Source organism: Vombatus ursinus, unplaced genomic scaffold (genome assembly GCF_900497805.2).
Source record: "Vombatus ursinus unplaced genomic scaffold, bare-nosed wombat genome assembly UNPS02009132.1, whole genome shotgun sequence".
NCBI lineage: Eukaryota > Metazoa > Chordata > Mammalia > Diprotodontia > Vombatidae > Vombatus > Vombatus ursinus.
In genome coordinates this window covers 240,415-267,120 of record NW_020948910.1, presented here as the reverse complement: position 1 = coordinate 267,120, position 26,706 = coordinate 240,415, and the positions used below count along the sequence as shown (strand labels likewise).

Genomic DNA, 26,706 nt, shown 5'->3' with positions numbered 1-26,706 from the left:
CCGGCCGTGTGTCCGTCCGGGCGCGGCGGCCGAGCTGCCCTTCTCGGGTGTTTCCCGTCGTCGCGGGATTTCCTGCTGGGATATTCACCCCCTCCTTCCCTCCTTCCTTCCTCTCTTCCTCTCTCAGCTTCTCCCACATACCCTCCTCCTCCTCTTCCACCGCGTTCTTGCCTCTGACCATCTTGTCAAAACTGCCGCCCGGGCCCGCCCTCCCCCCTTCCTCGGTCCACGTCCACGGGGGACGTCGCTCGGCTGCCCTCCCTCTGAGCCTCTAGCTAGGGGACCGCGGAGGCGCTGGGGGGGAGGCCGCGGCCGCCTCGGGAGGAGGAGGACGAGGAAGAAGGAGCAGAAGGCTGGGGAAAAGGGAGCGCCCGGGGAGACCATGAAGAAATTCAACATCAGAAAGGTGCTGGACGGCCTGACAGCCGGCTCGTCGTCATTGTCGTCGTCCTCGCAGCAGCAGCAGCAGCAACAGCAGCAGCAACAGCAGCCCGGGAGCCGGGAGAACGAAGTGCAGGAGACGCTCCAATCCGAGCACTTCCAGCTCTGCAAGGTGACTGGCTCGAGGGGACGGCCCGCGCGTGGGCATTGCGAAAAATGGGAGGCTTGGGCACCGATCTGGCTTTTAAGTGGGGAGCCCGAGGAGTCCCTGTCCGGCTCCGCTAGATAGTTTCTCCCTTTCCCTCTCCCCCTCCCTCCCCCCTCTCTCCTCTCCTCTCTCCCCCCCCCCCCCCTCCTCTCGCTCTCTCCCACCTGGCACTAGCTCGCTCTTTCTCCCTCTCTCTAGCTCTCTCTTTTTTTTTCCCTCGGTCTCCTCTCTCTATGTCTCTCTCGCACCTACTTTCCCTGTCTCTTCCCCTGTGGTTCTTTCTCTCTCTTTCTGTCACTCTCTCATTCTCTCCCCCACCAATTCCCCCCCATCTATCTATCATCTATTTACCTATCTACTTATCTAAACATCGATATCTCTATTGTTCTGTTCCGTTCTCTACTAAATCTATCCATCTCACTCTATATTTAGCTATTCATCTTTGTATCTAATTACTCCCCCCCTCCCCCATATCTATTGGACCTTAGAGAACACTTTGTGATTAAAAGCTTCTTAGGAGATTATTTCCCCCGATTTCTTTACTGTAAACTCTGCTGGACCTTCTTTAATGCAACAGTGATTCTAAGATTCCCTCATTTATAATACTGACCATTAAGCTGGTATTTGGAAGCATCAATTGCGGTAATCTGGAAGGGGTTTTTTTTTGGTGTGGTGGTGTTTTTTTTTTTTTTTTTAAAGCATAAGACACAATCATAAAACTCTTGTGGCCTCCTTTGGAAATAACTTATAATGAAGATTGGTTAACAGACAGCCAGACTTAATTAGCAATTTGGCATTCACCTGTGCCTTGTATTTTCTTCTTTAAAATGTACTGCAGATGACTTCTAACTTGAATTTATGGATCCTTTTTTGTGGTGTTGGTATAAAAAGTTAATATTGGGATTTTTGCCTATAGTGCTGTAATAATCACAAGCCAAAGTCCTTAAGTTCAGGAAAGATGATGCAGCAAATTAGTTCCTTGTTCAATGAGACATGCAAATTAATTTGAATATTGATATTTTTTATCATCTTCAATAAACACTCATGCCTTCATATACATAGACTATTTTGAGGATGTACAAATATACTTTTAGCCTTATTGCTTTGTCTTATTATGTACTTAATAAAAGTAACATCATAATTAGGTATATTTATGTTAAGTTCTGCTGTTCCCTTGAAAAGTGTTGAAGTAAAAGGTGTTTGCTTTATATTGGCCAAAGTATGCCTATGATACCATTCCCCCCAAAAAGGCATTTTGTATATGATAGAGTATGTACTTTTAAAAAAAATGGAAGAAGGTTAAATACAGCTGTAAAATAGACTTGTAGGTGGATTTTGGTAGCCATTATATATATAGTCTAAGGAGGGAAATTGTTAATCATGACTTTAATTTTGATTAGGAAAAACAGGCTTCCCCCTAAAAACTCCTATGAATACTTCTCTAGTCTTTTCTGTAGACTCATCCATTGCCCTAAACGCATTCTAAGTATCATATTTATTTGTATGTAAGTCACCCCATCCCCATTAGATATTAAGATGCTGGAGGGAGGGGATTGTGGTTTTGGTTTTTTTTTTAATGTTTTTGTATTCTTAAGCGCAGTGCTTTGAATTGAATGAGCCTCTCCCACACTAGTCTCACCCATTAATTTATTTAAAATAAATATTCTCCTGTTAGGGTTTAATTTTATAAACTGATAATCACATAGAAACATTATTGTTAAAAGAGTTGTTTGAGATTACACATTTTAAACAATTTCTTAATGATGGGGATGGAAAATTTTTACCTAGTTAGTGCTTTTTAGAAAGCAGGTTCCTGGGAGAGAACAAAAGTGTATATTTTTTCCATTATAGAACTCTGTCTTGATGGGATTTGACTAAGAGAAATGGAACTTGTTCTTCATTTTGTCTTTAATAACTTTAATGGCTTCATTTACAGTAGACTATTTTATTAGAAGTTTTCGGTCTTCTTTTGTTTGTGTAAAAGTGTTCTATGACTTAAATGACAGGCATTTCTTACCACTCTAGAGAGAAGATATCCAAAGGGAAGATGTTCCAGGGGACATCAACTGAAACATTAAGCTAAAATCACAATTTCGCATATTGTTGGTTTTTTTGCTGACCTCGAACAACTTCTGTTAACCAACACAAATAGGTGTTTCGGACAGTAATGTTTGTGTTCTTTTTTTTTTTAATAGATTTGATATCCTGTTCTAATATGTGATAATGAATTCCCCCTCCCCCTTTTTTTATTTGTCTGTTATTGCTGTTGATTTCATCACTTCCTCATCTCAAGACTGTTCGCCATGGATTCCCCTATCAACCCTCAGCCTTGGCATTTGATCCTGTGCAGAAGATTTTGGCTGTTGGAACTCAGACTGGTGCTTTAAGGCTGTATCCTTTCATTTTAATTTTAAAAATCTGACTTTATTCCATCCAACCTTTCTCTAACTGCACCTGAGCAGTTGGAGTTGCCTCCTGTTAAATTCAGAAAGTGAGAATCAGTTGTTTAATAGAGGGAGAAGGAGGGGTTGTACTAACCCTTGGTGATTGGTGTTAGTCTGTATGTTTCTGTGTATTTGCTGATCTGTGTAGCTTGCTGTTTTCATTTGTGGGTTTACAGTCTTTATATATGAACGAAAGGTTAAGATTGTGTAGTTTGCAACTTTTCTTTGAAAAGAGTTAGAAGTTTAAGAACGGAAGTAGAAATAGTTTAGTAGCATCTGCTCGTAATGGTTTAACATTTTATATTTTAAACCATTGAAATAGTTAAGTTTGAAGAATTTTTGTTTATTAAAAGAAACAAAGGAATGAAATCTGAAGATTTTCATTAGTTTCATAAATATCATACATATTAGTGTAGCAACATGGTATAGGGAGTATTAAGAGGGAGAGATTTAGAGTTTATTTCCCACCTTGACACTTTATAGCTGATCAATTTAAACCTCTGTGAAGTCTAGTTTTCTCTAGGAATGACAGTCCCTGCAGTTTTTATCTTACACGATGGTTGATTGTGATCAAATGCAGTATATGTAAAATTCTTTGCAAATATTAAAGAATTACATGTACATTGGCTGTTAGATATTAAAATTTAATACTATCTTAAATGAATTTGAGATTTTAAAATTGGTTTATTAAGAGATGATATTCCAGCTCTTGTCAATCTGTAGTAAATACAGAGTGCTGAGGGCTAAATAGCAACAACAACAGTAACTTTTTTTTTTTGCCTTTTGGTGAGGCAGTTGGGGTTAAGTGACTTGCCCAGGGTCACACAGCTAATAAGTCTTGTGCCTGAGGTCGAATTAGAGCTCAGGTCCTCCTGATTCCAAGGTTGGAGTTTTATCCACTGCACCACCCAGCTTTCCCAACAATAACTTTGTTTTAAAAAGGCCCTTCTAAATCCTTATTATATTCTGTAAAAATTAGTATATACAAAACATTTAGGTTAGTAAACTGTATTTGAAAGAAAAAAAAACAGTGCCACAGAGGAGAAATAAATTGCATTGTTTCTAGTTCATCCAAAGAAAGATAAAATATCTTGTCATTTGGTAAAATTTTTCCAAACTCCTTTCTATCTTTTTTGAAGATTACATTTTATAGAAAATATTATTTCTGTTCAGAATTTCTTCTACTCTGAGTTATCAAGAAAGATAATTTTCATTTCCAAATACTTGTCTTAGTTATTTGTCTTTATACTATGTTATTATACTATGTATTTGTTATTAATAACTGTAACATTTAACTAACAACACAAATGCACATGTTGTCAAAATTTAGCTTTAGCTCAAGCTGTACAAATGATAGTACAATAGCCATTTCCTACCCAATGCTAGGTAAAATGATATTAATAGAATGTGAAAGGGCACTAATACAAACAATAACAATCACCTAGTTAAACAAAGTTATTTGCTTTTTGTTGTTGGGGTTTGTCTGATTTTAGCTTTAGGAGAAGCACTAAACAGCAATCAAGGTAGAATTTAAATTTCATTTGTAGTTAATTTTAGCATCTTAAAATGTAGATAATGAAATTTTCAAATTTTCTTGGCATGTTTTCTGTGACTGCACTGAATATTCATAACACCATGCTATTCACAGTACCATTGTAGTAGTTAATCCATATCCATTATAATATAAGGACATGTCTACAATCTCACTAGATTAGATCTACTTTCATAAAATGCTTAGATTATTTTATTTATTTATTTATTCATTTATTTTTGTGAGGCCATCAGGGTTAAGTGACTTCCCCAGGGTCACACAGCCAGTGAGTATCATGTGTCTGAGGCTGGGTTTTGAACTCAGGTCGGGGCTCTGCATCACTTAGGTGCCCAAATTATTTATTTAAACAATGGACTTTGTTTGTATCTCAATATCAGGGCAAAAGCTACTTTTGCTTGAAATTTTTGAATAATTTAGGATGAAATACTTGGCCTGAACTGTCTAAGTAATTTTATATCCGACATTCAGGAATGTTCTTGATAAGGAATGTCATTTGAAATGAAGTAGCAATTGTAATTGTTGTTATATTCTAGCTATTTAAAGCCCGCAGCTTTTTTTTTTCTAGAAATTATTTACTAAAGTTTAATTAAATCAGGTATTTGAAAGGATTTTTTCTGTTTTTTTTCCTAATGAGCAATTTGTGAGTGTGTGTGTGTGTGTTTTTGAATTAATACTGAATTTTTTCTTGAAAGATTCTTGACTTTGTTTCATAGGTAGTTTTGTCCTTTTATTAAAGTGGTATTATTAGAAGTGAGTGCTACTTACGGAGCTGTAGTTTTAAAACATCAAATACTGATTATTTGAGTTACAAAGTAATTTCTTCCTAGTACATATGAATATATATAAGATTTTCCAAAACTTAGTACAGTTTCAAATAGTTTAAAACTGCACCAAGGCTTTTGGGACACCCTCTACATATATTTTAAGGATATTAACCAAGACTCTGAGGCTTGGGGGTAGGTTGGGGGTATGAAGAGCAGTGGGGACCTAAAGATATAATTCTTACTAAATGTATATGAAAAATGAAGATAAAGCATTTGTGCAATTCTAAGATAATTGGGGAATATTATGAGTTTGTGTACTATTTTTACCGGAATATATCTGGTATATAGGAGGAGTTATGCCATAATTGTTATTGTTGTTATTTGTCTGTCCTTTGTTCTTGAAGAAGACTATGACATCAGGAAAGCTATGCCATGATTTGCAAGTGAATTTGATTTATGTGAGGGAGGACTGTGCAGAGTTACCAGCCTTACTTTCTTCTCCAGAGCCCTTTGGATCTAGTGGCTGGACATAGATCAGAACCACTGGAAATGGCCCTGGATATAGTGAGAGATTTTGGCCTTTTTAAGTCTAGTTTATCTGAGGCAATACCCATTCAGTGTTTAAGGCTAGGTAAGAAATGAATCAGAGAATGGCCTCTTTTACCTAATCAAAACAAAAAAAAATGAAAATCAATCTGGGAGGGGAAGATTCTCAAGGTTTCTGGCCAAAACAGAAACAATTGCTATTTATGTTTACTCTCAGCTATCTGGGCCCAAACTGTGACCAAGTGAGGCTTGGCCTGGGACCTGTTGTTGACCTGTCTTTGAGAGCCAGAGTGATTTCGATTTAGGAAATTCCAAGATATCTTGTGAGGTTTCAGTGATCAAAATTTACATTCCTTTGGGCAGAGCACCCCCTGGTAAGGGTATGATATCTTATGTGGACGGAAGATGAGGAGGGAGGGAGAGGAAAGAGAGAGGGAGGGAAAGAAAGAAGGAAGGAGGTGGACTTTTAAAAGGCAGAACTTGATAATAGATTAGGAAAAACTTTTTTAATAGTCCTTTTAAAAGGGAAAAAGATCTTCCATTCTAGGTCTTTGGTGTTATTGAGTATTTTGTAGAAAGATTTTCTTTTCAAGTGTGGATTGGACTAGATGGCCATTGAGATTACTTTCATCTCTAAAATGCTGAAAATTGGCTTTATGTTAAAATATGCCATTAAAGTCCTACTTTGATACTCAAAGCCTTGTGGTACAGTGGAGGAAGTACCAGTTCTAAAGACTGAAGACACTAGTTCACGTTCTTCCTCTGCTACTTATTACCTTTGTGACCTTGGACAAACTGCAACCTTTTTGGACTTCTGTTTTCCTAATCCATAAAATGAGTATATTGACCTATATGACTTCGTAAGTTGTCTTCCCGCTCTAGTTTTATGTACCTGTGAGCCTGGAAATAGTCTCTTATTGGAAGAGCTTAGATAAGTTTGAGAGGCCAATCACCAGGATATGAGCTCTTGGATAATTTTTTTTTTCTTTAACCAAGCAACTCATGACCACCTATAGCATCATTAGAAAGTGTATCTATACTGATAAAATAATGAACTTTTGTAGTATTGAAGTGGTTTATAAATCTGATTTGTTTAAAAAAAAAAAGATGAGATATGGTTTTTTTAGATATGTAAATATAATCATCTTTATTTCTCAATCTCTTATGTAACCTAACCGCTCAATTTACTGTGTTTATATAGATCCTTTTATTGAGTGTCTTAAAAGGTTTTATTGTGTGATATTGTGTCCATTTCATAACTGAAGAACAGCTAATGGCATAGCTGGAGCTCTCTAAGAAATCCATCAGCTGTACAAAGATTATGCTTGTGAAATGTTAAGTTTCTGATTAATTTGTAAAATCATAACATATTTGCCAAATGAGAATTTTTGTATTTTCTTGGCATTAGTTTCTCTACATTTTTTTTTTCCTTCCGCTGGGACTGCTTTCTTGTGATATCTTTTCTCCTAATTGTATTAATCCTAACTGAAAAAACATTTGTTAATTGCCTACTATGTGCTAATCACTGGGGAAACAGAGAAAAATGGTCTTTGCCTTTGAACTTATATTCTATTTGGTGTGATCGGAGTGTGCTGGAGTACAGTCTGATTATAAATATATATGTTTATATATATATAAATAATATGAGGAGGGAGCATGCACTAAACTGGAAGTAAGAAAATGAGGTGTTCTAAGATGGTAAAAGGAGGAAGGAATGCATTCTAAGCATGGGGCCTATGCAGGATATGGTGATGGGGGTGGAATGTAGAGTTTAGAGAATAGCTAGTAGGATTGTTTGACTAAAACATGGTTTATGAAGGAAGGAGTACTATGATATCAAAGTAGAAAGATAGTTTGAGGACAAGTTGGATTGCTTCAAATATTAGATTAAGCAGTTTCTATTTTATTTTAGAGGCAACAGAGTACCATTCAAGATTTTTGGACTAAGGTGAGACATGGTGACATCTCTATTTTAGGAATGTTGATTTGGCAACTGTGTGGAGGATGGATTGGAGAATGAAGCGACTTGAGCCAGGATATGAGGATATTACAGCCAAGCAAGAAATGGTGAGTGCCTCAACTCGATTGTGGTATAAGTGGGGAGAAATGGACAGATGTTAAAGATTTAAATTGGTGAGATTTACAAATTTATTAAATGCAAATGAGAGATAAAATGGCTGAGGTTGTTAGCCTGGCTGATTTACTAGGAGGTGGTGGTGGTGGTTGTTTGTCCTTTGTTTTCAAAAAAGACCAGTGACATCTCAAGAGATGTCTTGACTCCTAGGTGAATTGTATTGGATTTAAGTGAGGCAGAGTAGTACGAGGTCATCAGCTTCACTCTCTCTTCCAGAGTCATTAAAGTCCAGTGGCAGGATTTAGTAGGTAATGGTTGAATGCTCCAAAGAACAGCTATCCCATTGAAGTGAGGGAGGTTGAGGTAGCAGGAGTCAGGTGTAGTCGTCAGTATAAAAAGCTCCAGAGAGATAAAGTAGGGTGAATACTGAGAAAACACCATTTAATTTAGCAATTGAGATTATTTATCTTAGAGAATGGTTTCATTTGAGTAGTAGTGTTAGAAATTAGATTGCAGTGGGTCAGAAAGAATTGGGACGTAGGGAAGTGGAGACAATGAATGCAAAATTCCTCTTCTGAGGAATTTGATTGTGAAAGAGAAAAGAATCACAAAATTTGAGATTTGGAAGGGACTTGATTGGTTCTCTAGTTCAACCCACACATGAAAGAATCTCCTATTATAATATGCCAGACAAGTGGTTATCCAACCTTTGTTTGGAGGCCTTCAAAGGAGGGCAGCTGCCACTTTCTAGAGGTAGCCTATTCTACTTTTGGAGGCCTTTATTAGGAAGATTATTAGGAAGATTTATTAGGAAGGAGGGGGCGGGGAGGAGGAGGAGGTTGTGTGTATGTGGTGGTGGTGTTTTCTTTCCACATCAAGCTGAAATTTACCTCTTTGCAACTTCTACCTATTGCTTCTCGTTTCAGCCTTCTGGAACCAAATAGAACAAATCTAATTCCTCCTCAATTTGAAAGTCCTTCATATACTTGAAGATAGCTGTGTCCCATTGTATATTCTCTTGTCCCGATGGTTCCTTTAACTGATCTTTATAGGACATGTACTGAAAAGTTCTTTATCATCCTGTTTATCTTTCTCAAAGCTCTCTAGTTTATCAATATCATTCTTAAATTCTGATGCCTAGAACTGAACACAATAGAAAGAGACTGATGAGGGTAGAATACAGTGTGATCTTTCTGTTTTTGGAAGCTATATCCTTTTCATGAAGCCTGAGATTACATTAACTTTTTTGGATTGCTGATTGATTGAGCTTTCAGTTCACTAAAATCCCTAAATCTTTTTCAAGACTGCTATCCAACCATGCCTCCTCTATCTTAGACTTAATGAAGGTTTTTTGTTTTTGTTTTTTAAGACAAGTGATACGGGATAGATATCTCAAAGGATACTGGGGTCAAGAGAAAGATTTTTTGTTTAAAGCTTCAGAGATCTGGGCAGGTTTTTAGATAGTAGAAAAAATGGATTGATAATGGGTAAAAAGATAAGAGATTGATGATGTTAGAGAGGGGGAATGTTTAAAGGTTAAACTCTTTGAAGAAATGAGAGGGGATATGCTTAAGTATACAAGGAAAAGGAACCACCTCTTTCTCAGAGACTAGGGTAAAGGAGGAGAAACTAGGGAATGATGTTGAGGGTTTTGAGGTGTAGCATATGGGAGAAAGAGAAGCTCACAATGAACACCTTTTCTCATGGTTCTCTGCTGAGAGGAGATGGTGAGTATAGGGGGCTTGAAAAAAGAGAATAAAATTATGGGGTGTGTGCTGGTTATGTTGCCTGACTTTTATTTGTAGATGCAGCTATCAGTGAGAAGAAGCAAACATAGTGAATTGTAGGGGATTAATTGTAGGGGGTTAATGTATCATTGGTGTTTGGCAAACTTTGAGCATTAAGTGGAATGAGATGGTAAGGGATTCAAGGTACAGTTTAGTATGTAGTAGAACTGGTCAACCATAGGATCAAGACTAAAGGTATGAAGGGAGGAGATTGAGGGTAGAGGTGAGGGAATAGTTTGAGAAAACAGGAGAAGCTGAAGGGATTAGAAATCAGTAAGGATGAAGAATAGGTTTAGCTGACGTAAAAGAAAAAGATGGAAGGAAGTTGCAACCGGAGAGAGTTAGAGTTAGAGTTCTGGATTATGGAGATACTTACCAATCAGTCAACAGCCATTACCTTTAAGTACTTACTAAGCCAGCTACTTATTAAATGGAGGAGATACAAAGACAAAAATATGAACCAGGCTTTGCTTCCAAGGAACCTACATTCTGTCATAGTAACTGGTAATAATGAAATCAGTGGTATGATCATCCCTATGAGTTGTTGGGATAGTAAAGATGTAGGTTATAGAAATTGAGGGAAGTTAAATGAACTAGGAATACAGGGTTTTGGAGGGTTCATCAACACATATCAGTATGAGGGTGGGAATTGGGGGTAGGGTAGGAAAGTTGAGGAAGAATCTGTGAGTCAGATACTAATTTCTTTGAGAAGAGAAGAAGTGATCTTAGGGCTGATAGAAGACTGAGATAGGAATTTAGACTCTGTAATATTAGATTATTAGGTAGATGAATGTGTAAATGGTCAAGTGCTGGGGATACAAGTATAAAAGTAAGACTACTTGCTCTTGAGGACCTCAGCATTCTAATAGAGGGAGGCAACACATACAGGAAGCTTCAGCACAAGTCAGATGGAAATATCCAGTGGTCCTTAATTGCAGTAACAAGGCAGATTGTAATGCTTCTTTTTTTTCATGTGTCCTTTAATAAACCATATCAATTTCTGTTGTTGAACTATTTGTTAATGTCAAGGACTTTAGTGTTGTGAATTTCCTTGTTCTCCTAAGCCTGAGTGAACTGACACTAGCCTCATAGTCTAATTCTGAAATGTTGTGGGATCAGGCATGCCTTGAGTATACTCTGCAAGTGGAGCACTTAGTTCTGTAATCTCTGAGTTAATACTACTATAGATGTTTTTGAGGATTATGTCAAGTTGAACTACCTTAAATAAAACAAAGCAGTATTGCTTTTATTTCATAATGTTTATAGAGCAGAATTTATGAAAGTCTGAGTACTTGAATAATGTTTTAGCATATTTATTGAATTCATATATGGAAACTTATTTTTTAAAAACATCATTACAAAATGCATGTTTAAATCCTAAATTTCTTGGCCTCAAAAGAGGATTTGAAAATGTATTGGTTGAAATTTAAAGAAAATAACAATTATCTTTTGCACATGCATAAAATAAGAGGGTTTTTACTGAAAAGTGAAATAAAATATCTTGATTGCCTCTATTATCTTTAGATTCTCCTTATTATCAGAAGAACCCCAAACTGGGTCATATTGTATATAATCAGATGTGGTATATTTGAGGGCATTGCAGGTATCTATTTTAAGGAGTGGACAGAAAGCTCTAGTAATAAATTTTCTTCCCTTTCCCTTAACCATGTCTGGCTAGTAGTGGTTTTCATAGATTTAGATAGTAAGTTCATTTAAGTTTTAACTACACAAATATTATTAGACAAATATAGCATTTGCCTAATGGTCTCTTGGTTTGTTTTTAATGTCATATAAAAATTCAATTCAAATCAGTCAGTTTGATATGGAAATCTGTTCTTTGTTTTGAACTACAGTATACTCCAGTCTTTCTTAAGCTTTTGAAGGTGACTCTGTACCATTGGAGTTTTTTGTTGTCTTTTGTGAAGACTATGAAAGAAATAAATGACTCCTGCCCTTACAGTCTAGTTAGGTAGATGAGGTATAATAATATCAAATAGTTGTAGAATTCAGGGTGATAGAAGACTGCAGGAAACCTTCCTAAAGGGAAATAATCCTGCTGAGATTAAAAAGGCCTTGAAAAATAGGAAACCTTCAAGGAAGTTTTAGGGTTAAGATTGCCCTTCTAGACAGGAGGTACTGGCATGAAAAAAACTATTTTGAGGGAGGAAAATGAGCATGATTTATTAGAAATTGTAAGACGAATTGGAGTTGGAAATCTGAGACAGGAGAGGGGAGAAGGGAGTGAGGGATTCTAGGATTTTTCGTAGTAAAGTATATCTAATTAATTGAAGGCCTAAATGCCAACCTGAATTTAATATGGCAGTCAGGAGCAATTTATGATTTTAGTGAGAGAATGTTATAAATGCAGTGTTTTCGAAAGACCACTAGGGTTGTCGTGTAGATTGATGTGACTTTAGGGCAAATAACTTAGCATTTTGAGGGCTTTCATTTACTTATATGTAAAGTGAGACAGTTAAACTAGGTGATCTCTAAAGTTGCTTTTACCTCTAAAATTCTGTTATTTGGAGTAGTAGAAAAGAAAGACCTGAAGAAAAGAAACTTAATAGTCATTCATGAGATGGTGAGAGTCTAAGCTTAGACACTGGTAATGGGAATGGAGCAGCAAGAAGATCAGAAAGCACGAGCATGAAAACCGATTGTGGATAATGTAAAGGATTGGAGCAGGAAAAATGGAAGAGGAGAAAATGATGATGTTGGGGAGGTGAAGTTGGTTTGAGAAGAAAAATTTGTTTTTAAACATTCTGAATCTGAACTGTGCTTGATTAAAGCACTGGATTTGGTGTCAAGACCCAGGTTCAAATTGCAGTTGACCACTTTGTGCCTATGGGACCTTAGGCAACTCATTTAGCCTCCTAGGACCTCAGTTTCTTTATCTATGAAGTAAGGGGGCTGGACAAGATGAACTCTAAGCATCTACCTTTAATTTATGATTCTACTGGAGTAGGCAAATACAGGACTGGAGTTTTTATCGGGTATCAGAGCTAAGCTGGTGAGAAAAGGATTGTCATCCCAATTTTTTTTTCTTTTTTTTTGTTTTTTTTTGTTTTTAGGCAGTTGGGGTTAAGTGACTTGCCCAGGGTCACACAGCTAGTAAGTGTCAAGTGTTTGATCTGAGGCCGGATTTGAACTCAGGTCGTCCTGACTTCAGGGCTGGTGCTCTATCCACTGCGCCGCCTAGCTGCCCCAACCATCCCAATTTTTAAAAAAAGTACCACTACTCTCCTAACGCTTAACTTTTTAGGGGCAGCATGAATAAAAGGAAACCTCCACTTTCCTTAAAGGTGAGTTTCCTGGGTTATGTAGCTAAATCCTAACTTATTTCCTAGCTTTCTTAATTTTTAAGTAGATAAATTTCACTTAAATAGTATTTAAAAATAATTATTACTAACATTTATTTCAGGTAAGTAGTTGATGTACATTTTATTGAGCAAAACTGAATTGTAAACAAATATAAAAATACCAGGACAAGCATTATCAAATAACATAAGTGGCATTAGTGTTGTCAGCATAATAATGGAATTGGTAAAGAAGCTTCATAAAAGAGATCTACAGATTATGGCTTTTTTTTTTTTTTAACCAAACAGAAACTCTTGATAGCACAGTAATGGCAATATTTAAACACAAGAGAATAAGCCATTTTTTACCACTGTTTTTTCCAGAGTTATTAGTTTGCATTCAAGTAGGAAAGTTAAGAGTGCAGGTGTGTGTTTTGGCCAACTTCGGCTTTGGCTTATATGAACAGAAGTTAAAGAGAAGAAAGGAAGTCATCCATTTAATACTTTTTATGTTTGTAGAAGCTTTGGTTCTTTTGCTTTGATTCAGTGAACAAATAGATACAGTCTTAAAAGCAAGAAGGACTCCCCCCGCTTTTAATCAGTACTTTACTCCAGCATTGTAAATGGCATTTCTGTTTTACAGCTACTATTTAATGTATTTTTTATTTAAAATCATATTTGGATAAAAAAACACTGTATCATGAAATAGAGTGGTGTGTACAAAAGTCTGATATCTTTGGTTGTAGCATTTGATTAATTATGTTAAATGTTCTTATCCGGTATGTTATAGTTTAGAACATGAGGCTAGTAAAAGGTTGTTGGAGGGAGTCAGGAATGGAAAAGCCTTCTGATTGTTAAAGTGGTGCTTTGTAGCATCTATTTTAAAAGTACTTTCCCTGAGTGAGGTAATCCAGATCTCTGGAATAATGATTCCTAATATTTTTGGAGTCATGTTATTTTTCGTTTTCTTGACAGTTCCTAGAAGTGTAGATAAATTTAATTTCCTTATGAAACTTTCTTACTATCTATTGAGATAACTGAATGTACTTGTCAATGTTTAAAAAGCCAGAGATATGATCACTATTGCATAACAATTTTTCTTTAATTGGAATGAGTGTAGCATTCTTTCAAACTATATTGTGAGGAAAATATGTCACTTAGCACAGTGTCTGACACATAGTAGGTGTTTAATAAATACTTATGGGCTGATTGTCAAAATATATCCAGAAATAAATTCAGTTTTTATCATACTACAAAAGTTTTATATATAGTTTATATCTGTAACATAAAAATCCAGGTTGGATGTTGTTCATGTGTTATAAAATTGAATTGATAATGTGTAACTGTGTTGGTAGATATTTTCAGAACCATCAATTAGAGGAGAGTATGGTGTGAAGAATACTGTTGAAGAATGTATGCTATATGAGAATGAAATGAGTGAACTTCTCAATTTTTGTGCTAACATATCTACTATTCTATAAACACTAGAAATTTGAATTCATTGTTAAGATAACATTCTCTTTTCATAGTTAAAATAGATTGTAGCTTGTTGCCTTCCACCTGAAAATCTGTACCTTTATTCAAATCATATATGGAGCCCCTATACCACATATATATATATACACACACATATATACACACATACACATACATATATATATATTTATACAACATATAAGTAGTCTCATTTTGACAGAGGATGTTGGAGAGAAGTCTTCTGTTTTTGAGTCATGATCTGCATGGAAGCACACTGCCACCAGGTTATTTTAAAGCTTCTTTTAAAAAAAATTCAAGGAATTTTGGTGACTCTCTTTTATACTTACTCTCAATGCTTTATTGAGTTGTACTTAGCAAATTTGACTAGCCAGCTTGGAACTCATTGAGGCACTGCCAGTAGTTTTAATTGTCAAGTCAGGCCAGTGATATGTGAGATGGCCATGATGTTTAGTTTATTGTTGAAATGTTGTTTGAGAAATATCTGTTATGTAAACAGTACTTTTTTTCCCTCCCAAATGTGGTTTTTCCCAATTCTTATTGTAATATAAATGCTTGGAGTTATAAGGCTACATTTAGATGTTGTGATATATTGTTTACTGCCATATTAACATGCATCAAAAACAAGTATTGTATTGGAAGGAAGATTTAGTAATTTTTTTCTTTTTTTTTAAATTAATTTATTTTTAGTTTTCAACATTCACTTCCATAAGATTTTGAGTTCCAAATTTTCTTTCCATCTCTCCCCTCTCCCCACCCCAAGATGGCATGCATTCTGAATACCCCTTCCCCCTTCTATCATACTGACCCCCTCTCTTATCCCCTTCCCCTTCTGTTTTCCTGTAGGGCAGGATTGGTTTCTTTTTTTTTTGTTGCTGTCGTTGTTTTTTGTTTGTGCTAGGCAATGGGGTTAAGTGACTTGCCCAGGGTCACACAGCTAGTAAGTGTCAAGTGTCTGGTCTGAGGCCGGATTTGAACTCAGGTCCTCCTGACTCCAGGGCTGGTACTCTATCCACTGTGCCATGTAGCTGCCCCACCAGGATTGATTTCTATACCCCATTGCCTGTATATCTTATTTCCCAGGTGCATGTAAAAACAATTTTTAACATTTGTTTTTAAAACCTTGAGTTCCAAATTCTCTCCCTCCCTCCTCATCTACCCTCACTGAGAAGGCAAGCAGTTTGATATAGGTTATACATGTGTAGTCAGGCAAAACATTTCCATAATCGTCATGTTGTGCAAAGCTAACTATGTTTCCCTTCATCCTGTCCTATGGCCCCTGCAACCCTGCCCCCCCCATCCCCTGGCCTGGTTTATTCTATTTTCTCCTTTGACCCTGTCCCTCCTCAAAAGTGTTTGCTTCTGATTACCCCCTCCCCCTGATCACTTCCCTCCTTTCTATCATTCCCCCCTCTCTTATCCCCTTCCCTCCTGTTTTCCTGTAGGGTAAAACAGATTTCCATACCCAATTGAGTGTGTATGTTATTCCCTCCTTAAGCCAAATCTGATGAGAGTAAGATTCATTCATTCCCTCTAACCTCCTTCCTCTTCCCCTCCATGAGAAAAGCTTTTTCTTGTCTCTTTTATGTGAGATAATTTTTCCCATTCTACCTCTTCCTTTCTCCTTCTCCCAGTACAATCCTCTCTCACCCCTTATTTTCTTTTTTAGATGTCATCCCTTCATATTCAACTCACACTGTGCTCTCTCTTTATATATAATATATATATTCCCTCCAAGTACCCTAATACTGAGAAAGGTCTCATGAGTTACAAATATCATCTTTCCATGTAGGAATGTAAACAGTTCAACTTCAATAAGTCCTTTATGATTTCTCTTTCCTATTTACCTTTTCATGCATCGTGAGTCTTGTATTTGAAAATCAAATTTTCTATTCAGCTCTGGTCTTTTCATCAACAATTCTTGAAAGTCCTCTATTTCTTTGAATGTCAATTTTTTCCCCTGAAGGGTTATACTCAGTTTTGCTGGGTAGGTGATTCTTGGTTTTAATGCTAGCTCCTTTGTCCTCCAGAACATTATATTCCAAGCCCTCTGGTCCCTTAATGTAGAATCTGCCAAATTTTTTGTATCTTGATTGTGTTTCCACAATACTTGAGTTGTTTCTTTCTGGCTCTTTGCAATATTTTCTCCTTGACCTGGGAACTCTGGAATTTGGCTATAATATTCATAGGAGTTTTCCTTTGAGGATCTCTTTCAGGAGGTGATTGGTGGGTTCTTTCAATTTCTGTTTTACCCTCTGGTTCTAGAATATCAGGGTTTTCCTTGATAATTCCTTGAAAGAGGATATCTAGGTTCTTTTTTTGATCATGGCTTTCAGGTAGTCCAATAATTTTTAAATTATCTCTCCTGGATCTGTTTTCCAGGTCAGTTGTTTTTCCAATGAGATATTTCACATTGTCTTCTTTTTTTTTCATTCTTTTGGTTTTGTTTTGTAATTTCTTGAATTCTCATAAAGTCATTAGCTTCCATTTGCTCCATTCTAATTTTAAAGAAATTGTTTTATTCAATGAGCTTTTGGACCCCCTTTTCCATCTGGCTAATTCTGCTTTTTAAGGCATTCTTCTCCTCATTGGTTTTTTAGACTTCTTTTGCCATTTGGGTTGGTCTATTTTTAATTTTATGTAAGTTATTTTCTTCAGTATTTTTTTAGGTCTCCTTTAGCAAGTTGTTGACTCATTTTTCATTATTTTCTTGCATTATTCTCATTTCTCTTCCCGTTTTTTCCTCTTATTTCTCTTGTTTTTCAAAATTCTTCTTGAGTTCTTCCATGGCCTGAAACCAGTTCATATTTTTCTTGGAGGCTTTGGATGTAGGAGCTCTGACTTTGTTGTCTTCTTCTGATTGTATGTTTTAATCTTCTTTTCACTAAAGTAAGATTCTATAGTCTGATTTTTTTTTTCTGCTGCCTGCTCATGTTTCCAGCCAATTACTTGACTTTTTAACACTTTGTTAAGGTAGGGCTCTGCTTCCAGTGTGGAGGGTGTACTATCTGAAGCTTCTGGGGTTTTGTGTAGCTGTTTTCAGAGATACTTCTAGGGACCTGTAAATTTTCAGTTCTTCCAAGGTGGTATGATCAAGGGAGAGGTATTTACACTTTTCCTGGCATGTGCTCAGGTCTATGAGTGACCATAAGAAAAGCACTCTTTTCTGCTTTGGAACTGTGAGGATTCCCTCCCCACCACCACAAGCTCTGTCATGCCAGTGCTCCTCTACAACCCAGGACCACCACCCAGAACTGTGACCCAGATCCAAGCATGGGCAAAGCAAGAGAATTCTGCCTCACCTCCAGCAAAGAGATCCCTGCAATCCCCCTCTGATCAGCTGCTCAATCCCCCCACTGTCTGTGGGCCAAGAGCTCCAGAATCAGCTGTCCCTGCTGCTCCCTGGGGCTGCGGTAGGGCCAGGGCTGGACTATGCTCCTCTCTCACCGGGGTCCAACAGACCTTTCCCACTAACCTTCTAAGTTATCTTTTGTGTTTATGGTTGAAAAGTTTGGACACCATCACAGCTCCCTGTGATTCAGTCCCCTGAGGCCTGCTCTGGGTTTGCTGTGGCCCATCTTTGCTTGTGTGGCCCACACTGAACTGTGCTCCTCTCCCAGTGCTGTGCAACAGACCTTTCCTATCAACCATCCAGGTTTGTTTTGGGCTGGAAATTTGTTTCACTCTGTCTTTTTTGTGGGTTCGGCTGCTTTAGAATTTGTTTAGAGTCTTTTTTTATATATAATTGGAGGGGTTTGGGGGAGAGCTCAAGCTGCTTTTACTCAGCCATCTTGGCTCTGGCCCCAGTAATATTTTTGGAAAAAATATAATTGAATGGACATTAGTTAAATTGAAAAGTCAACCAAATTCTCATTCTCTTAAATGAGGGAATAATAGTTTTGTAGTGAGAATAACCATTTGCTCATTGGCACTCATAGATACTAAAAGGCAAGGCTTCTTGGGCTGTTTGTTCCCTTTTGCTCTTAGGAAAGCGTTTGACATTTGGATTCTTGAGGGTGCAGAACAGATGAGAAACATGGACTTTTTCTCTGTAGTTCTTGTTCTTTCCTAGGGTGACATGGACTGAGGTAGACACCTAACTTTGAAGTCTTAGTTTTGGAAAGTAGGGAGACCTCCTCTGGTTTAGAGGTTTAATCCCCTCCATATCCCCTACCCTCCACCCCCAGAAAAAAGGGCAGGAAGAACTGCTTCCTGTTTCCTGTGAGTACAGAGTAGTAATAAACAATTGGTATAGATGTGGAGTTTTTTTTTTTTTCCCAAATTGGTTGGCCATGGAATTTTTTTGAGTAGGGAATGTCCTTTTTGGTTAGAGGACAAACGCTTATTTTATCGAGTTAATAATTTTTCTTTGAGATTTTACATATGAATACTGATCTGATTTAGGGGGTGGGGAGAGTTTCTGTCATGAGCAAAACTTGTAATACTCAAAAATATTTATATCTGGTGTCTCTAATATTTTACAATATTGAATGCTTGTATCTGTGTACTTTCTCTTTTTGGGAGTTTGAGACTGTTCTCTCTTGGTTCCTCCTACCTGTTTAACCACTTTTTCTCAGTCTCTTTTGTTAGATCTACAGTCACATCATGTCCATTAACTGGGGATATGCCAAAGCTCTTTTCTTTTTTCTCTTCTCCTTTTATATTATCTCACTTGATAATTTCATCAGCTCCCATGGGTTTAATTATCATCTCTTTGCAGATGATTTCCAATTTACTTATTCATCTTTAGACTCTCCCTTCAGCTGTCAGCCCATGTTATCATTGCCCTGTTGGACATTTTAAACCGAATGGCATAGGGATGATAACTGAACCTATGGGAACTGAGATCACTGAAAGAGGGAATAGAGATAGAAGAGGGCCAAGATAGAGTTTTGGAGTATTCCAGCAGCTAGGGAATAGTATGTGATACAGCAAAGAAAACAGCAGCGGTGGCTACACAGATAGGAGAACCAAGGAAGAGCAACAACACTATGAAAATACAGAGAGGAGATAGTATCCAGGAAGGAAATCAGAAAATTAGCATGCTCCATTTTTTTTTCTATATAACATTGAAAAGAGATTAACTAGTACTTTGTGACTTATAAAATTCTTTATATAAATTTACTGTCTTTGGAGGCAGCCCATTCTATTTTCTGTTGCCTGTGCTTATGAAGTTTTTTCTTATGTTGAGCTTTAAATTTATCTCCCTGCTTGGAACATAGTAAGTGATTAATAAATGCTTGTTGACTGATTGACTTGCAGGTTGGTCTGATCCTTCATTCATTTAACAACTCTTTAAAGCTGCTATTCTTCTTTTACAAGTCAAACATCCTAAGATCCTTCAACAAATGGCATCGTTTGCATGGTTTTGAGTGTCTTTATTATCTTGATTTTTCTCTTTTGGGTATTTTCAAGTTTATCAACATCTCCCCTGCTTTCACACATGGTCAGACAAAGTATTTAAAGAAGATTAGAGATAAATGGATAGTCTATGACAAATTAAGACCCTATCTGCACCACAATTTTTTGTTTAAAGAAGCAAAAACAATTATTGTTTCCATTTTAAAATTCATAATAGTGAAAATAATTATTCTTTTATTGCTCATAAAGCACTATGCATAATTCTTATTTTTAATCGTTAGAACAGTGCTATGGGGTAGATTTTTTTTTCTTTTGGAAAATCTGTGATTTCATTAGTGTAGGGAACTGGGAACTCCAGGTGATTCTTACTAATCTAAAGTGTTTTGTAACTTAAAAGCCTTCAAGTTGTCTAGGATGTTGGTGTCAAACTCAAACATAAATGGTGGGGGGGCACTAAACCATACATAAGGATCCCTGCAGGCCTCATAATGATTTAGAAAACCACATATCAATGTTATCTATGGTTTATTGTATTTTTGTTTGTTTTGTTAAATATTCCCCAATTACATTTTAATGTGGTTTGGGAGCCTGTTAGGACTGTTTTGAGCCATGTGTGGCCTGCATATCATCTATTTGACACCTCTGGTCTAGGACACTAAAGGCTTAAATTATGTGTTCAGAGTTACACTGTTATTGGAAGGATTTGAGCCAACTTCTTGGCACTCTGAGCTGGGTTTTCTATTCACTATAATATACTACCCCCCATGACTTTCAGTGAAGTGTGTAGATAGACAAGTATTATTAGTCCTATTTTATGTAATGAGGAAACTAGAGTAAGGAGAAATTAAGTGATTTATTGATGTTCCATAGCTGCTTATGTGGCAGTTAGGATTTGAAGCCAGTTGTTTAACTTCAGATTACTAATTTTTTCCTCCATACTATAGTTGTGTTAATAAGACTAATTTTTTTTCTGAAACCTGTAATCATTAAAGCATGTGGAATGGGAAAATGCTTCTAAAAGTTATCTAGTACTTCTTTGTTCCTTAATCTGTTGTGAATTCATAAAATGATTTAAAAACCTGCTTCACAGTGCTAGTGAAGCCCACTTTTGGTGAGAAAGTTGTTTATATCTAACTTAAATTTTCTCTGCTTCAATTTAACTCATTTTTAATTTTCTTTAAAAAAAATTTTTTTCTCCAGTGGAAAGAGGTGCTAATTGTTAATTTCTGTGATATTGAATGTAAGCTACTTGCAAGTACAATGTCATATTCTATTTATTTATATCCCTAGAGCCTAGCACATTTCCTGGCATGTAGTGAGTGCTTAGTGGTGAATGCTTATTGATGGATTTTAATTTATGTGAAGATTTATTACTTATCACCTTTCATTTATTGTTGCTCAGTAGCCCCATTGGTTTAATCTTATTTTACTTTATCCATAATCTTAAATGTTTGATCACTAATATTGATTTCTATGTGTTTTTCTCATGAAATCTTGAAATTTGTTTAAGTATGTATTCTTGCCAACTTGGCCCCAGAGGATAGTTGAGAAAATGCACATCCCTCTCTTCATTGCAGAGCTAATGGGATGGGGAGTGACACTGAGAGTGTGGAGGATTGCATACATGTTTGATATATTAGTATTTTGCTGAACTGTTTTTCTTTTAAAACAATCACAAGAGAAAGTGTATTGGGGTATGGTATGGTGAGTAACATATTTGTAAATGAAAGTGATGTGTATAAAAACGAAACATAATACAATAGAACAAGTACCCTCTCTGGAGTCAGAGATTCTGGGTTCAAATGCCACCTACTTGCTTGACCTTGATCAAGTCACTTAACATTGCTTTGCCTCAGTTTCCTCATCTGTAAAATGAAGATGTTAGGCTATATTACTGCTGAGGTCCCTTCTAACTCTAGATCTATTATTGAATTTTGTTTTTAATAAGAATATATTTAATGAGTTTCAGATACCTTTTTAATAACTATTATTGTTAATGGAAATTAAAGTTCATTGTTAATTTTCTTAGGGAATAACAAGTCATGAAGGAATGTCTCAAAATTAACTTTGTGGTAATCAGGATGAAGTTGAGTGCTGTTTTCTTTGTGAATAGATGGCAAGGCTTATTATGCATATGACATTTGTAAGGTACAGTATAGTTCCAAATGAGGCACATCTTCAGAATGAACAATTATTATGTCATATGTAGAGGAAAGAAGCTATAGTGGCCATTGTGTAATTAATATAGGAACTAAATCGTTAAAGACTTACGTAACCAATTATTAATGACTAAATATATTTAATGAGGATTATACAAAATAGTTATATGTGTTAAATAAGACAGTTTTGGTTATGCATGCATGTGTATGTGTTTGGGAGAAATTTATTGATGATTTTTGTCATTGACTCTTTCAAAAGTTGTTTGAGTGCAAATTATTAGTGTTAAGACACAAAATCCAAGGAAGGAGATAAGAGCCTTCTTTAATGATTTATTGTTTCATGTGAAGAATAATTGTTGGTTTAGGAATTTTTTCTGTTCTTGGTAGTTTTGAAAGAAGCTTCATGGCATTAGTGTATTAATACCAATATGTTGATGTGCTTACTTTTCTTTTGTCTGCTTTCATACTGTAATTGGGTATTGTTTGGAACAGTTTTATGATTGTTTCCATTAATGTATTTTGTCTCCATGTGCAGTAAAACTTTTCAACTCAATTTGCTACCTTAATTTTACAAAATCACTAATTTTGTGTCTTATTTTGTTTTAGAAATTTTATTTCATAGATCTAGTATAAGTTTTTGAAGATTTTTTTGCATATAAACATTTATTTTAGAAAAAAAAACTTTGAATTTTAAATATTTTAAATATCTATGGAAATCCTTCCCTCTGATACCCTTCTCACCCATACCACTAGTAACACAACCTAGTTCTAGATATGCTCTAAGGAGAAAACTGGAATGATACCATTGTAAAAAATATGCAAACATTTCTGTGTACATTTCTGTTAGTTTTAGCAATAGATTCATGGCAAATTGACTTTCAATAAACTCATAATGCAAAGGTTGTTCCTTTTGAGAAAAAATTCACATTTCTCTCTACCTTTTTGCTGTTAGCAATTAATATTGGTACACATGCAAAAATTATTTTCATGGAGGCCTTTTTGCAAATAATTATCAGAAGTTCAATACCAGATTGCCAGATATTTCATGAAATAATCTTCCTTGTGATTTATTCTCCTGTTTACCTGCAATTTCCTTTTTTTTTTCCCCTCCAGTTTTGTCTAGAGTAAGAATACTTCTTATGGTCAGGAACTGGCAGCAGATGTACTTTAAAAATTAGTCTTAATAGTTGTCAACTATACTTATTTTTCTCTAAGATGGATAATATAGATGTATCCTAAATAGTTTGATTTTGATGCTAAGGCTCTTTACTACTTGCTTCCGTCAATTTTCTCTAAAATAGGGTTAGTGCATTGGGCAGTTACTTGATAAAAGACAAACTCATGAGATGTGTAAGTATTACTTACACACTTTTTGATAATTTGTTGTTTGGACATAGATATGTCCCTGGAGCAACTCTTTTTAAAAAACTTTCTAGAATGCTAAAATTTTATATTTCTTACCCATTACCATAGTCATAGTCCCTATAGAGTTCAAGGACTATATAGTTTTAAAATTTCTATTACTTCTTTCACTTAGCAAAAGGCCTTGCTTGTATTGTAGTAGATGCTTGACAAATGTTTGCTTGATTTGAATTGTTGAATAGCTGTTGTGGGAAATATACTATAGAGATAGCCTATGATAATTGAGAAATTACAGAGGAGCTATGAGTTGATTGTTGAAACTACGTACATATCCAAATGAATATGTTTGTGTGGTACTTGGATATAAATGATATTTGTTCTAGAGTTATTATTAAATAATTACTGTATTTTTTTAGCTTTCTTTCATTACTAGTAGATTAATAATTCTTCTTTCCCATCATTTTCCTTCCAAATATGTGGACTTGCTTGGTTTTTAAAGGCATTCCTGGTTGGGTTGTCAGTTGTAGAGAATGATTAATTCTGCCCTTTCTTTAAAGTACGTAATCTTTTCTTGTAATGGCAATGACTCTGCTTTTTCACAGCAGTGTCTTGCCAAAGGTGACTATAAATCTAGTGGCATCAACTACCTCAATATTTTTGTGCTAAATTAATTTCCTTTTAGAGTATTTTTTCCCCTTCCTTTTGAAAAGGGAAAAGAGAAAAGGTATTCAGAGTTTTCCTTCATTTGTTACAGTTTTCATACTGCGATATTGTTTTTAAAAATCTGTTGGTTTATCTAAGAATGGAAATTATCTTTGTGTACTTTTGATAGAGTCTATGGCTATGTATTTTTTATAATGCTTTCCACAGAATCTTACTGTGATGCCTCATCATGGTGTGAGGACAACCTTATGTGACCTTGAAGCCTGTGCCAGTGCAGTGTAAGCTCTGGCAGGTTTATCATTCTGAAATGACTTTGAGTATGGTAACAGACTATTTTCTGAGGATCAATCCAGTGAAATACAGAGAGGCTCATTACCAGTAGGCTGGGTTAGTTGATGAATCTTTTGGCCATGGCCACCCCTGAAACAAAGAAAAATACAAAACACCGTGCAGTTCTGGGAGGATCCCTTCTATTTCATTAGTGACAGCTGCAAAGTGGGATAGAAAGTAACAGAGAGTATTAAGAATCACATTGTATTAATTTTAACTAAGAATCACTTGTAATTCTGATAAGTACTTGCAAAAATGTCACCATTGAATTGCAGAGGGTTAAAAGGTAGAGATAATTTTCAGACTTCATAAGACCCTCCAAATTAAGTCATAATTTGGTGACTTACGTGCACAGATGAGAAAAAGGTGAGGATGCAGAAAACATTTTAGGAAAGCATAGTTTAGGAAAAAAGAGTGAGAGAAGCCAAACACTTGAAGACTACAGAGAGAAGCCTTACATCTTAAGAGCATGGTACTTTCTTTAGGAAAAGAATTGATAGGCCATATTTGTAACAGTGTACAGATTACTCATATGAGTGAAATAACAATCGCTGAATGAAATCACACGTTCACAGATGTTTCATTTGTGTAGCTCTGAGTAAGGAAACTCCTTTTACCAATGCAAATCAGCAAGTATTTTGTAACACGTTTATCAAAGATATTGAGAGAGCAAGTGATTTGCTTGGATTTACACAACCAGTGCCTGTTAAGAGGTTAGCCTTGAACCTAAATCTCCCCTCTCAATTCAGCTCTTTATTCACAATGCCATGTTAAGTATATTAAATCACTTTTTAGTTTTGTTTACTTAATGATAAATAATTCTGATTGATTTGTCAGAGCAAAGATTAGAATCAATAAAAAGCAGGAAGAAAGAATAACAAAGATATGGCATATTATTGAAATAGTGCAATATAAAACTATTTTAACAGGCATTTAGCATTGAGAAATGGGAAGAGAACATTTGAAATAACATCAATAATGATTATAAATAATTTCATACAAGTGTTTAACCACAGTAAATCTGTTGCCGCAATAAGAAGTCCAAAAGAGCCAAGAAAGTATCTTAGCAAACATTTGACTTATTTATCAAGCTGATAGATATAGCAGCCAAAGGCTATGCTACTTAAGATTATATATTCATTCTTATGAAGTTTGTTGGTTGATTACAAGCAGTATTGTTTCATTAAGTAGGGAGACGTTATGGAGTATAAAACTAGTTTAAGGAAAGCTTGGCATGAGATCTAACTAAGCAAAGTCATGAAAAGGGCATTATTTCAAAGATGAAAATGGAGGGGCAACAAATAGAAGAAATTTGTAAAAGATTTATAAGAATTACTAGTGCAAACTGGTTTCATCATTAGATACAATGGACCAACCATACATAGTCCATCATAAAAGTTACAATCCTGGATGTGTTTATAGAGGAGTTAGAAATGGCACTCTTTGAATAGGGATGGGAAAAGCAGCTGGAATATATGTAAAGGAGATACATCCTAGAACAGAGAAAATTGTGATCAAATCACAAGATACCATATGGAAGGTAAGATAATATATGCACAGAAAAAAAATCTCTGGCCATATTAACATCCCCCAAAAAGATAGCGAAGAAAACCATAACAACTAGTGACCTATTTGCCTTCTCTCCAACCTATATAAAATCTTTATTCTAGTCATTTATACATGAAATGAGGGCATTTTCATTGAGGCTGCTGGTAGGGTACTAGCAAGCTTTTACAAGCTATATCCCATAATGGACCACATCTTTACTATTTCATAATTGAGGAAAAAATGTGGAGACTATAAGATTCTACTATATAATTGTTCATTTCATAAAAGCGTTTGATTTGGTAGAACAATAAATATCCCTTTCTACCAGTAAATCTCTCATTGATACATCAGTATTATTTAAGATTATTTGAAAGGTATAGCAAGAGAAATCTCATTCAGTGACTTTCTGCTCATAAATAATCTGGCAAAATATAAAAATGGAGATATATACCTACCAAAGCTATTGATCATTGTGTTAGAAGAGATTGAGAACAAAATCTAAGTTAAAGAGTGGTCTCTCTGGATACTAGGAGTCTCCAGATATTCCTGCTTGCAGATGACACCATGCTCACTTCATCAAACTCCAGGAAATTGCAGAGTCTCCTGGAAAAGATATATAACCACTTATGAGTTTGACTTGAATATCCATCCATACAGGAAAGGCTAAATGGAATGAAAAATGAATTTGGATGGAAAAGCTGTTGATTTGTCCATCAGAATATACATTTGGAACAGGT

The 26,706-nt window shown here is 35.8% G+C and overlaps 1 protein-coding gene across 2 annotated transcripts in view; it reads left to right on the top strand.

Moving 5' to 3' along the window:
• Nucleotides 1–283: 283 nt before the first annotated feature.
• Nucleotides 284–26,706, top strand: part of STXBP5 (syntaxin binding protein 5) — a 204,918-nt gene continuing 178,495 nt past the window's right edge. Inside the window, exons 1-2 of one of the 2 annotated variants that reach the window (XM_027850654.1) lie at nucleotides 284–553; nucleotides 2,883–2,980. In XM_027850654.1, coding sequence (XP_027706455.1) covers nucleotides 383–553; nucleotides 2,883–2,980 — 269 coding nt within the window. In that variant the 5' untranslated portion in view covers nucleotides 284–382. The remainder of the gene's footprint in view (nucleotides 554–2,882; nucleotides 2,981–26,706) is intronic. The other variant, XM_027850655.1, reaches the window with a different exon arrangement.